The sequence below is a fragment of the Suillus fuscotomentosus genome (assembly GCF_016647785.1).
Source record: "Suillus fuscotomentosus strain FC203 chromosome Unknown F5891scaffold_20, whole genome shotgun sequence".
NCBI lineage: Eukaryota > Fungi > Basidiomycota > Agaricomycetes > Boletales > Suillaceae > Suillus > Suillus fuscotomentosus.
In genome coordinates this window covers 664259-677716 of record NW_024539532.1, presented here as the reverse complement: position 1 = coordinate 677716, position 13458 = coordinate 664259, and the positions used below count along the sequence as shown (strand labels likewise).

At 49.9% G+C, this 13458-nt stretch overlaps 3 protein-coding genes across 3 annotated transcripts; 1 reads left to right on the top strand and 2 right to left on the bottom strand.

Annotated features, from left to right (window-relative positions):
* Window positions 1-1225: 1225 nt before the first annotated feature.
* On the bottom strand, window positions 1226-2996 carry F5891DRAFT_979314 (uncharacterized protein; the record flags this gene model as incomplete). Its single annotated transcript, XM_041376871.1, has 9 exons — window positions 1226-1367; window positions 1433-1675; window positions 1696-1786; window positions 1807-1956; window positions 1988-2078; window positions 2248-2372; window positions 2476-2536; window positions 2831-2906; window positions 2950-2996. The coding sequence occupies 9 exons, from the start codon at window positions 2994-2996 to the stop codon at window positions 1226-1228; spliced, it is 1026 nt and encodes a 341-aa protein (XP_041227408.1).
* A 600-nt stretch (window positions 2997-3596) lies between these two features.
* Window positions 3597-5241, bottom strand: F5891DRAFT_1144365 (Thiolase, N-terminal domain-containing protein). The gene is made up of 5 exons (XM_041364976.1): window positions 5076-5241; window positions 4733-5021; window positions 4297-4683; window positions 3918-4244; window positions 3597-3861 (listed from the first exon to the last, which is right to left on the bottom strand). The coding sequence occupies exons 1-5, from the start codon at window positions 5163-5165 to the stop codon at window positions 3737-3739; spliced, it is 1218 nt and encodes a 405-aa protein (XP_041227407.1). The 5' UTR covers window positions 5166-5241; the 3' UTR covers window positions 3597-3736.
* A 1610-nt stretch (window positions 5242-6851) lies between these two features.
* Window positions 6852-7750, top strand: F5891DRAFT_979312 (uncharacterized protein; the record flags this gene model as incomplete). Its single annotated transcript, XM_041376870.1, has 4 exons — window positions 6852-6912; window positions 6969-7036; window positions 7091-7409; window positions 7467-7750. The coding sequence occupies 4 exons, from the start codon at window positions 6852-6854 to the stop codon at window positions 7748-7750; spliced, it is 732 nt and encodes a 243-aa protein (XP_041227406.1).
* Between the last annotated feature and the right edge of the window lie 5708 nt (window positions 7751-13458).

Sequence of the window (13458 nt, the reverse complement as noted above, 5' to 3'; positions counted from 1 at the left end):
CTTGTAAAACTGCACGTGTTCCACAGCCCCTGGGCCCACTAGCCTGGTATTAAATCGATGAAAGTGTGGATTGCAATTTCACCTCGTGTAAAGCGCGCAGAAGCAGCATGGCATCAAACTCGGAGAGTTGCCTCGCTACTTTATCTCCTTCACGACCAGCGCAGCTGATTTGCATTCAAGTTAACTCTCCGATCGGCCCGGATGTATTCAATTGTTCATGCAGTACAGTAAGTTGCTATACGGTGATAAACCGAGTACGCACGTTCATCATACGATATCGTCAATCTGACGACGTTTCCGTTGCGACGACGTGCGAGTCTCTTCGCTTGGCCAACTGGGGTCAGCCTATGAAAGACAAAGTTCAAGTTTCCACGTCATTCATAGGTAACAGCACCCTGATCAAAAATGAAAAAGGCATTATCACCTAATCGCAGCAAGCTATCGACGCCACTCCTCGCGTTGTCATTTGGATGATGTCATTAAGACATATGATGCCTCCAAGCATGCGTAAAGAGTCGTCCAGTTCATGGATCCTGTCACCGGCGATCACGCGCTGCGGACTGCCTTCATCACGGTTCATTCCCCAACCACCCCATGTCCGCAACATGAGTCCGTTTGTTGAAGTCGCGAACCATAGTCCCTGCAAATAAGCTCTATTATCATGAAAAAAATATGAAGGGTCTATACGGCGGCATTCAAATAACCGGACGCCCATGCGAAAAAATAGAGTTTAGATTTGTATCGCCGACCCTGCTAGTAGTTGATAGTGCCTCCGTTAATCGAAGTCCGAGCTAGTCTATAGAATACCATTCAAGTCACTGTTCGGTTATTGAAAGAATAGAAAGCGACGTTACTGTCCGACTTCCGGCTAAGGAATGCATCTCAATCCGAGGTAGGCTATTCCGCGGCGGCCACACAGGCTTCGCGGCGTTCTTGCTCATAACGCCACAGCCAGGGTAGGCATAAACCCGTATACTGCCTCATCAAGCTATGAAGCTTGGCATGTCACGCCCCCCTCTGCCGAGCCAGCCACCATTCGCTTTCGTTATTGCTAGCCACATTAAATGAACGACGTTCAGGGAAACTGCTAAAGTCGGTGTCCGGTGTGTGTCTGCTGCCGATAACGAGACGGCCCAGATAAGCCTTTTTTGAGATAGGCGTTTACTATGAAGTCATGCTCCGAGAGTATCCGAGTGATAGAGCAACCTCATTCATGACGTCCAAATCAATGGCGACAGCAGAATAATCCCCGTAGTGGGGAAATAAATATGTTTCCATTTCCGTTCTGCAGTTCAGGGCATGACGCGCAAGTGTAACCGCAAGGTTTGGGCCAATAGAGTCCGACGGTGATGTCGGTCAACTTCAAACTGGGGACATTGATTAAATAATTATACTCGCAAGCGTGTCAAAAAAAGCTGCGGGAATTACCTACCAAGTGAGGAGCTTCGAGTGGGTGATCTGTACTTGATCCGGAAAGTGAGTATGAAGGGATGCGAATTCCATGAGAGCTTTCGATAACACTGAAGAAGGAATAGGGCGTGCTGCGGTGTAGGCGATAGAGGACCACTTCTTCGACCAGGAGGGCGCACCCATGGGCGTGTTTAGGCCCTCTCGATCAATCCGACAGCCTGGCGTACGAATTGGCTCGACACCACCTGTCCCGCCTTGGAAGGAGCTACCCAAAAGCACTTATACCTCGGTATGATATAGTGAGTGAATACGCGGCCAATGTCTCCCTGAATGCGCACTCTAACAACCAGACGCATTATCACCCATGAGGATGATACTAAAAAAAACGGAACTCACTTATCGCAAGAGGGCGAATTAATCTAACCTTTAACAATCTCTTTGAAGGTTCAAGCCCATCCTTGGTCGCCAAGATTTTAACGGGTGTATGAAGAACCATAACGGGTATTTGGATATTGTCGTGACCAGCCAGATAACCCGGATCCAAACCTGAACACGTAGCCCGTGCGCCACGATCTACTCATGGAGTTTTTTGCAAAAGAATCAAGGGCTTTTGAGCGGTAGTAATGCTTGAATGCATACGCAACCCATTCGGTCACATCCAGGCCGTTCTGGAAAAATGGGGAGATTTCCGAGTGACGAAATGACAGGACGTCACTTGATCATGGCCAAAAAAGCACAAAAAGTACCTTAGCATTCTTGCATAATTAAGGTGGAACGATTGTCTTCCATTTGTGTGGTCCAACTACGGGAGACGAGCACTGCCGTCAGCCGAAATACAAAGTGCACAGTATCAGCAGCAACGACACGCGAGAACAACTTGAGATACTCAACAATAGTTCTACTGCCGTAGCAGATGACGGAGACAACCCTGTCGTTGTACCCAGCATCTAGCAAGTCTTGTGCTAAAATTGCAATCTAAGTGCCATGGCAAAGTCAATCTACACGCGTCGCGTGGCAAGACAATCTCTCAAAACCTATTATGAAACAAGTAAATGTACAACTTACAACACGTCACCTGCAATCGAGCAGGGATGTTGAGCTTCCCGATAATCACAGCGTGATAACCCTGTAATAGGTATTCACTTTGCGCAATTCTCGGACACGACTAAAATGTACGCAATGTTTTGTCTTCTTGCGAGTGGGATCCGAAAAAAACGCATGAGGCCCGAATGATCAACGTGAATTGCCTCCAAAATAAGCAACGGAACAAAGCTCGTAATAGAAGATGGAAGTCATCAAATGGAGTGGGTGGAGTCCAGTAAGAGTCAGACTGTGATGGAGAAGTAGGCGATCAAATATCCGAGCGATGAGGGTTTTGACTACTGGTGACTCGGAGTCCCAGACGAAGCTTCACGCGCACGGGAGTAGCCTTAACCACGCGAAGGAAACAGGGTGCTGTCACCCTTGTGACGTGATCGAACGTCAGGTTGAAAGATCTTGTAGGTTTTTTGTATGTTGCCAGAAACGACCCACACACACGAAGGGTCGATGACAAAATCACGGGTGTGCATGTGAAGCGTGTCCATTGTCCGTGATCGGCTCGATTCAGTTCTTCAGATACAAGCGGATGGCCATTGTTGGTATGTAACACCAGTAAAAATAAATTTGTGATGTGCCAGGCGCTGATTGACCGTTCAATCAGTAATAATAAATAAGTGATAAACGGCATGCCCAGCTCCTGCATCCATCCATATGCTCGATAGTAAATAGTAACGAAGTGGTATGTCCATCATCCAAACTGTAAGACGCCAACTTCAACATCGAGGTGACTGTGAAGAAAAGCCAACAGTGCAAATTTGCGATATATATGCGTGTAGGCAGGATGGTCCGTGCGCGGGAACACTAGAGGTATTTAATGCGTGTATCCACCTAAACATTTTTCTTTATCGAAAGTTCACCTGGCGGGTTGATATTTGGGTTTCTCCTTGGTTTCAGGACTATTTTTTACTGGAGAATCTTGAACCTATACAGCTCAGGGAGAAGAATCCTTTCACCAAGTTCGTCCTGACATTCCAGAGGTCATTGGCGACCCGTATGGGAGGGACATCTGTACTAGTAATTGTTACATTCCTCTTTGTATCAACAAGATCCATGAAAATTGTACAAGTGGCTGACTTTAACCATACCTCTTCGCATCGACACAAGATCATTGAAAATTGTAAAGACTGACGTGTGGTCCAAGTTGAAAAAGGTCTCATGAGAGATCGAAAGTCATATAATACACAACATACGTATACTACGTATAATGATACTAATACTGGAAGTTTCAATGTTCACTGACAAGCACAGCTGCCATGCCCATTCCTGAGCCAATACACATGCTGGTGACGAACACTCGCTCATTACGTTGTTTCGCGATGTTGAGACCAGTAGCAATTTGACGCGCTCCCGCTGTGACGAGAATAGATCAAGACATAATTGATACGCAAGAGTTACAAGACACGTACTGCATCCGAGTGGGTGTCCGATCGCGATCGCACCCCCATTGATATTCACTTTGTCAAACGGCAAGCCAACCTTCTGGATGCTGTACACAGCCTGTGATGCGAAAGCTTCGTTGATTTCGTAGAAGTCGACATCGTCTTTGGAGAGTCCCGTTTTCTCAAGGACTTTAGGGATGGCATATGCCGGACCCACACCCATGATACGCGGTGGTACACCCACGACTGTCGAAGTGACGTATTTGCCGACAATGGGAAGACCCAGCCGCTTGGCAACAGAGCGGCGAGCAAGGACTACAGCTGCTGCACCATCAGATACCTGTGAGGCACTCCCTATATCAAGTTTAGATGGCACAGTCTAAAAGAGGTATCACAAAAAACCCACCAGCATGCGTCGTGCCATTCTTCGTAAATGCAGGCTTAAGTTTCGACAAACTCTCTGCGGTGACACCATCACGAATACCATCGTCCATGTCAACGACAATCTCAGAAACTTTTTCAGTTTTTGGATCAGTTATCTTGACCTTCAGAGGGACAATCTCATCCTTAAACTTTCCGGTTTTTTGGGCAGCGGCAGCCTTTTGATAGGACTCGGCTGAAAAATTGTCCTGTACCTCGCGAGAAATGCCGAAGTCCGAGGCGACGTTCTCAGAAGTGATACCCATGGGAATCAAACAGTCTTCTGCTTCTTGGCTGGTGAGGACCTCATCTGACCAGCCATCGGGTAAGGATCCAGCGCCGTATCCAAACGTCATGGATTCAACTCCAGAACCTATAAGACTTCTTAGTAACAATAGATAATATACAAAATCACTGCCTACCAATGCCGATGTCGATTTGTCCAGCAATGATTTCGTTTGCAATCTGATTGACAGCTGCAAGACCAGACGAGCATTGACGATTCACAGTGTTGACTGAAGTTGTGTTTGGAATTCCTGCATGAAGGGCGGCCATGCGAGCACCAGCGGCACCACCGCCGGGAGGTAGGACGTTTCCGACAGCGATATCCTCAATAAGGGCTGGATTAACCGTGGCTCTAGTATAGGCGGCTTTCAAAACGCCGGACAGGATTTCCTCTGGACGAGTATCTTTGAAGCCACCTTTCCTGCCCTATAAGGAGTAAGTTGCACCCATGTCTAGGTCTCCATGTAACAGTAATGGTACCTTGGTGAGAGCAGACCGCACAGCGGCTATAATAACAACGTCGTTATCATTCTTAGCAAGAAGCCTTGCTCTCGCGCTTGATGATGCCATTGTGGAGTCGAGATTTATGTTAACACTTGTGGATGAACCCTGGGAGTCGGCCTGAGGGAAGGTAACTGAGCAGTTGGACTCGGGACTAATAACATCGTCACGCGCAAGCATGTGTTTAATTTAGACTCCAGCTTAGTCATTCAAGTCCGGGTAACATTTGGAACCGTTCTATCCTGTCTCAGTCTTGTAATCACCTGATCATGAACGTCAACCGTTGACTGAACACTCTGCAGTGTGCTGTTGGACTAGATTCAGAACATATATGAAGTTCCACCCATCCACGACTTATGGCTTCCAGATCCAGCTATAGTACGGGCCAGACAAACACATGTCATATTCTCACATCATCATGTGGGCCACTTGCTAGCACTGTGCTTTCCACAGAGATATATTGGCTATGGAGCAGTCATCATCGGTGGTGGTTTTCACGCGCCAGTCACCTTGAATACGTGTAGATTTGTGAGGGTCAGGGTGTCGTCAAACATCACATCCACAGACGATCGGTATGTAGCACAAGTCGTGGTTGATATATATGACCGCAATTCAAGAACGAGCTCATAAAAAATTGTTCGTATCAATTTAGCGGAGTATGTCTCACTCCAACTTTGCACTCAATCCACCCACCTTACCCATATTAGACCCGCAGTACCAAAACGAGATGCGCCTACCCGCTCAGGCTATTCCATAATGTTCACATAATGAAGATGACACGCTTTACGACCAATATTCGCTCACTTCATCAAACTGCGGTGGTGGCATTCCGATGGCTTATGCTTGGCAGTCCTGCAGTCATGAACGCTGCATTTTTTTAGTTGCCGTGACCTGTGTCCAACAGCCGCAGACGTCGGAAAATATGCTGCGGTCGAAATCTGGAATTTGAAAAGCCTTGTAGAACGAGGTGAAGCATCCAGGCAGCATCAAAAATTGATTGCCGTATTTGTGAAGGCTTGAGCGCTCAAAGCTAACTTTCCACCTGCCCCAGACTGTGACTTCACCTCCGATTCTTTCGTCGCTATCTGTGCCTTTGACTCATCAAAAGGCCCGATGCTGAAGGATATGTCCGAGGGCAGTGTTTCCATCCCACAGGCGAACTCAAGGTCCGAATCGAAACCCATGACCTAAATTGCTGCAAGTTGATCTTCAGCAGGATCCATTTTTTGGACGCCGACAGTGAACGATCAATCCCAAGGAGTCTTATTGCTGTTAGGACCGAGGCGTTATACACCCCTAGTTGTTTCTTCACTTGTCAGGTATCGGGACCGCGGGGAGTTGCCCAGGGTCTATTATGGCAAGGCATCCTTGTTTATCCGTACGCAGATCCTTATTTGAAATCAGTTTGCTCCCTTTCACTCTTGCGTGCGTCCGCACGCAAGACAAAAAGTTGTGGGAACGACCGGCTACTGTTCGCATCGACCGGTGGACGAGCTATGTAGTCTTACAAAGACATCACCCCCGTTTTGGCGCCATATTAGGCCCCTACGGCTGGTGAACAAGCGACTTCTCCTAATACAGCAAGTTTGTTCAATAGCCAAGTACGAGCGGTGTGTTGTTTGAATTTTCTCGGAATAAGGACGGTCAGGTCTCTTCGTATGCTCACGTCGATAGTGGTATTGATGAAGCCCCGCTTGTTCGAGAGCCCTCGCTTTACCTCATCGGTTTATCTGCCACGGGAGTCAGACTATTCTGATGTCAGCAAGAATCTGGTGCACGAAAAGTGCTGATTTTCAGCAACCAGATCCTTTATGGGGTGCGTCATTCGAGTATTCATGCTTGCATTTTCGCGATTACGATTCGTTGCGACAGCAATGTTGATCTGTTCATATTCGTCTCGTTATTTTGACACTTCAACAAACGTCTCTCCTATCTTTCGGGTGAGTGTGGTCGAGACGGCATGGTGCTGATGGCATTTGACATGTCGACGATAGTGCCTGTCAACGCATTGGAACAGGCAAGGACTGCAAGGGGAACCAAGGCCAGACGGGAGGCTGTCTATGCAGGACTACCGACTACGAGCCAATACTCCTGCTACTGTGCCAGGACGCCTGACACTCCAGAGGACCTGCGTCAGATCCTACTACACCACCGACTACGAGCCAGAACTCCTGCCACTGCGCCGAGGCCGGCGCTCCCAAGGACCTGCGCCAGACCTCCCCGCTACAGCATTCATGCGGGACTTGTTAGCGTACGGGTTAATTATTCGTGTAGTCGACAGGATTCCCGGAGCCCCATTTGCTGCTACGACAGGTAAAAAAGTGCAGGTAGTGGCCTGAAGCGTAATTACTTACACTTGTTGCATCCTAGCCATTCCCCATGATCGTATTCCTCAACTCCCTACAATTCGTCACCCTCAAGATGTCGTCCGCAAACCTGAAAAAGGTGGTGTGGGAGCTGTCCCTTTTCTATACTGGTGCTATTCCACCGCACTCTTACCAAGGAGCGACAGCGACTCATCGTTTGGAGGCTTGCTCACTAAAATTTGGTTGAGGACGGAGGTGTTGTATATTCTCCCATTGTCGATCCACCAAGAGGCAAAACCTTGCACATGGGTGGAGATACAGTGTCACTTTACACTCGTTTCCGAATGATTTACGATTCGAACCCAACATATCTGACTCGCGCTCACTGGACCGTATGAAGCCTAAAATAGAATTCATATCAACAAGGATCTAGAAACGGTACAACCCGCCAGAGCGATGGCTATTCCTGTTGTTGTTGTATTGGCCAGCCTGGGTGCTGCACACAAGAATATTGTTCTCGTCCTCTTCGGTCGCCGACTGTGAAAAATACTCATTCATTCAGGATGATTTTTTTTGAACGCTGGACGACAGCTTTTAAAAGGATCGACATTTACCTTGCATCACTCGCCATGCGAGAATGTAAGGGTAGATCCTTTACTGAATACAAGAGTCAGAGGACTTTGCATTTCGTGTCGCACCTTGGTGAAGGACCCCGATGGCCGAATTAGAAATCTGCAGCTAGGTCTGGTGCGAGGCAGGCAAGGTGGCAAAGGGTATTTGGTACGCAATCGAATAACTGTACAAGTCTTTTGAAACGCATCAGGCCTGGCCCCAGGCGGGAGCACTATGATTTAATAGCCCACCGAGTGAGCGTGAAACCTGGCTGCTGGACGGTAATAACCAAATTAGCAGCCTTTCGCTGATCTGGTGGTACCGTAGGACCCGGGGGTTTGCGTATCAAGCGTTTGTACTATATAATGAACTTGTTACCTTGTTTACCAAAGGGGCAGGGTCTGTCGCAGTAGCAGTGGACTTCGGTCACTATAGGTATCGAGAGTAGTTTTCGGATTCCGGCATCATGCTTCCTACCAGTAAAGTCTGATGAGCGACATTCGTATCACCATACTTTGGCAGAGATCTTAGTATCGAAAGCACTTCGAACTTGGGCGTTCCAGAAATGACCTGACATTTCAAGTTTGCACTTGGACTCATCAATTCAATACCGTATCGGACACCTCAGGCTCAGTTCTCCTTCCGAATCACTGATTCGCTCATCATCTTGCCTTCTAATATCGCTAGTGAGTGGTAAAGATGCTTAAAGTGCATCTGATCGTCTTAAAACTCCGAAACAGGATGTATCAGTCCGTCTGGAAAGATACTGCCAAGTACTGGTGATGTCAGGGCCGCTCAGTACTTGGCGCACAAAATAGCTCAAGTCCACGTTGTGGAGGAACGATACACGCGGGAGGTTTTACGACACGCTAGAACAAAGGTACGAGTCTCAGTATTCGTTTCGAATCTCTATTAACAATTGTTTGTACCTAGAACAAAGGTACGACTAGATGTACGTCAGCGCTTGCGCTCGAACGTTACAGTGGGACTTGTACTTACGTCTCAGTATTCGTTTCGAATCTGAGACGTTTCGACGAAAACAGCGTCCTCTTATACGGTGAGTCTGCCAGCAATAGCTTTGATGAAAAATATATACTTAAAGAACGAAAAGATTGCCGACGTTGACACGTCGTCGACGTTCTCCGTTTGGAGACGCTCGCACTCGATGTGCTCTATTCTTCGGCCGTATCGTCCTTTCCTTTCTCAGCTCTCTCTCTCTCGGCCTTACTTCCCTCGGACACATCGGCTCTCAACACTCCCCCTCGAGCGTTATCCAAACACATCAATGTCCTCAACCTCTGGAGTCGGGGACGTGCCAATGGCTTCGTGAACGCGTCCGCGACATTGTCGTCACTGGGGCAGTAGATTATCTTGAAGGTACCGTCCTTCACGTGGCCGCGTACGAAGTGGTATCGCAGGTCTATGTGCTTGGTGCGCGATTGGAATTTTCCCGTCGAGACTAACGCTATAGCAGCTTGGTTGTCGCAGAAGATGGGTGTGGGGAGGTCTTGGACGTCGTAGAGCTCGCGGATGAGGAGTTGCAGGTAAAGTACTTCCCTTGCCACGCTGGTCAACGCTATGTACTCAGCTTCAGCTGTTGACAGGGCTATGATAGGCTGTTTGCGCGCGCTCCACGAAACGGGGCCTCCATGGAGCAGTACGATGTACCCGCTCATGGAGTGCCTATGTGGCTGCGATGCCCAATCGGCATCGACAAACGCCTCAATTCCTCCCTCGCTGGATCCCAACGTCAGCTCATAGTCTGCGGTGCCTTTCAGGTACCGCAGGGCGCGTTTGGTGGCCTCCCAATGGGGTCTCCCCGGATTCCTCATAAATTGCGACAGTGTTGCCACCGCAAAAGCGATATCTGGCCGGGTACTCGTAGCTGCGTACATTAACGAACCGATCGCGCGTTGATATGGTATGTCTCGCATAGCTTGGAGTTCGGCGTGTGTTGCAGGGGACTGATCTATGGAAAGGACAGTACCTGGTTCCATGGGCGTGTGCAGGACCTTCGCGTCCTCCAGGTGGAACCTTTCGAGGATCGTCTCGACGTATGCCTTCTGTGAAAGTGTCAAGGTGCGTGCTACGCGGTCCCTCGTCACCTTCAGCCCCAATAACCAGCTCAACTCCCCTAGGTCGCTAATCTCGAAGTGCGCGCGCAGCTCGGACTTAAACCGATGGATATGGGATATATGGTTGGCGGTGACGGCCATGTCGTCGACAGAGACGGTGATGACGACGTGTTCGCGCGAGGTGCGTTTGTAGAAAACGGCTTGATCTACTTTTGACCTGCTGAAGCCCATTTCATTGAAGGCTCCAGCTAGCTCCTGCGCCCACTCATATCCTGCTTGTTTGAGTCCAGGTAAGCTTCTTTTCAGCTTCAGTACCTTCCCTTCCTGACCATCCTTCAAGTATCCAGGGGGCGCTCGCATATATATGTCCTCCTGCAGACTCGCATATAGGTACGCACTTTTAATATCGACTTGGTGTATTTCCCAGTCGTGCTGAGCAGCCATCGTTAGGACTGCACGTATTGTGCTCATATTGGCCGTGGGGGCGAAGGTTTCGAAGAAATCGACCCCGTACTTCTGGCGCTGCCCATTTGCAACTAGGCGCGCGCGAAGCTTCAGCTTCTCGCCGTCCGGCCCGCGCTTTGTGGCCAGGACGTAATGGCATGGGATAAGGTTTACGCCTCGAGGTGCGTCTACGATTTCCCACGTACCTAGCTTCTCGAGTTGACTGACTTCGTAATTGATGGCTTCTTGCCACTCTGCAGCGTCTGGGCCCTTCAAGGCTTGTTGGAGGGTCGGTTCTGGTTGGACGGCGGCCAATGCTAGGTGAATATGCGCCTCTTCATCCAAGAGGTCGAGTTCTGACGCTTCCAACAGGCTTTCCATGGTTAGGGCTGCCGTTTGGCCCTCATTCAGCGCCGCATAGTACCCTGGGGGTGGTCTTACCCTCGTCGACCTCGCTTCAGGAGTAGATGGTTGAGGTTGCTGGGCAGTAGACGGTTGAGGTTGCTGAGGAGTAGATGGTTGAGGTTGCTTAGGAGTAGAAGGTTGAGGTTGCTGAGGAGTAGATGGTTGGGGTTGCTTAGGAGTAGAAGGTTGAGGTTGCTGTGGCATGGTGATGGGCTGGACGCTACTAGGTGAGTTATTATTACCGTTGCCGCTGTTATGTTCGTTGACTACAGCAGACTCCCCCTCGTCCGGCATACCATCGGCTGCCAGGATCGGCGTGAAGGTCACATTCCTCTCCACCGAGACACGCCGTCTGCCGGGCCAATACACCCGGTATCCTTTACTTTCAGCGTCTACCCCCACAAAAACTGCCTCCTCCGCCCTCGCCTCCAGCTTACCAGCCTCCAGCATATGGACGAAGACCCTGGCCCCAAATTCATGGGCCTGCGACAAGTCCGGCTTGGACTTGCGCACCAACTCGTAGGGCGTGCTACCTGGGATCGCCCTTGAAGGTAGGCGATTCTTGAGCCAAGTGGCGTAACTAACGGCCTCGGCCCACAGGTACTTTGGCATATCTCTGCCTAGGAGCATTGCTCTCGCATGCTCGACGAGTGTCCGGTTGAGTCGTTCGGCGACACCATTCTGTTGGGGTGAGTCGTGCACTGTTAGCTGCCGCTCTATACCTTGCTGACGCAAGTATTGATCGAACTCGGCGCTCAGATACTCTCCTCCTCTGTCCGAACGGATTTTGCGCACGCGCACACCTGGTGATTGACGGGCCACCCATGCCTCATAGGACTTGAACGCGGTAAGTGCGTCACTCTTTTGTTTGAGGAACTCGAGTCGCGTCTGCCGGCTAAAGTCGTCCGTGAAACTGACATAATATTTACAGCCTCCCAAACTCGTCGTCTGCGCCGGTCCCCAGAGGTCCGTATGGACTAGTTCTCCGTATGTAAGTGCGCGCATCTTCGTTTCTCTTGGGAAGGACTGCTGAGCTGACTTAGCTTTCACGCAGACTTCACAGAACTGGATGGCGGGCGCCGGATCTATGTCTATGCCCAGGATTAGGCCCTTCTTGACTGCGTCAAGAAGGGCCGCATGTGATACGTGCCCTAGGGCACGATGGACATCATTGATGGTAAGCTTTGTCCTGGCGACGTTGGCACGATGCTTACGGTCGGACGTTACAGCGTAAAGTCCCTGGACTTGGGGTATTTCTGCGATCGTCCTTCGTTCGGGGGGAGCAGACAGTATCCTGCACATTCCTCCTTCGAACAGCACGGCCAAACCGGCGGAGGCGATCTTATTGGTGGAGATAAGGGTAAATGCCATGGAGGGGGCATATAGGACGTCTTTTAGCGTCACGGTCGTTCGTTTCGAGCCCAACGGTAAGTCCATCCTCACGTCTCCTCGTCCTGTCGCATTGACAGTAGCTCCATTCGCAGTGTATATCTTCTGCGGGGCGATCTCGACGAAGGATACAAATTTTGCCCTATCCGGGCAGAAATGAGAGGTCGCGCCGGAGTCTACTATTGCTCCTCGGCGCTCTGGAGGTACGTCCATCGATTTTGCTATGACTGCGAGGTCTGACGTAGCGAAAGCGTAGTTGTCCTTTGGCTCCGGCTCTTTGGCTACATTGGCACTTTGTTTTTGGGTGCGTCCTCCTTGTCTCTGCCGTTGATTCGGCCCCTGACCTTCTTTTCCTCCACCTTTTCGCCAACAGTCACTCTTCCAGTGGCCCTTACGATCGCAGTTCGTACAGACTGCGTCGGGGTTGGATTTTGGAGCCGAGCTCTGCGAGCTCGTGCTCCTCCCTGCATTTGTTCTCGCGGAGAGCGCACTGTTGGTCCCGCGTTTGTTGGGACGTCGTTCGGTGAGTAACCGGTGCTCGTATTCCTCTGTGATGATGGTGATGAGTTCGTAGGGCGAGAGGGGAGTTTTCGTTATCTTGGCCGCTGCGTTCATCGACGACAGTAGCGGCCGGTAGGATTCAGGTAAGGACCCTAGGATGATGGCATGAAAGTCCGTATCAATGACGGCTACCCCCATTCCAGCTAACGACTCCCTCAGGCGCAAAAGCTCTGAAAAATGAGCCTTGACGTCACCACCTTCTTCGCACCTCGTCTCCTGGAGCCTCCGTCTCAGATCTATCTGGACGAGTTCGGTTTTGCCTTCATGTATGTGGCATATTTCCTTCCAGATTTCGGACGCGGATGCTAACTTTTGGACACGTAACAGCAGCCGATCTGTGATCGTGCAAAATATTTGCTGTTTTACGAGTGAGTTCTTTTGTTGATACTCATCGGTCTTTGCGTCGAGCTCATCGATTTCTTTCTGCGTAGGTGTTGTACCATCCGGCTTCGTAACGGCCCCCGTAGAGCTCTTTACGAAAGGCGTAGGCTCTTTAGCTCGTCCATCGGTATATCTCGTAAGTCCTCGTGCACCTATAGCCGTTAACGTCCTTTCCTTGTAGGTTATCCA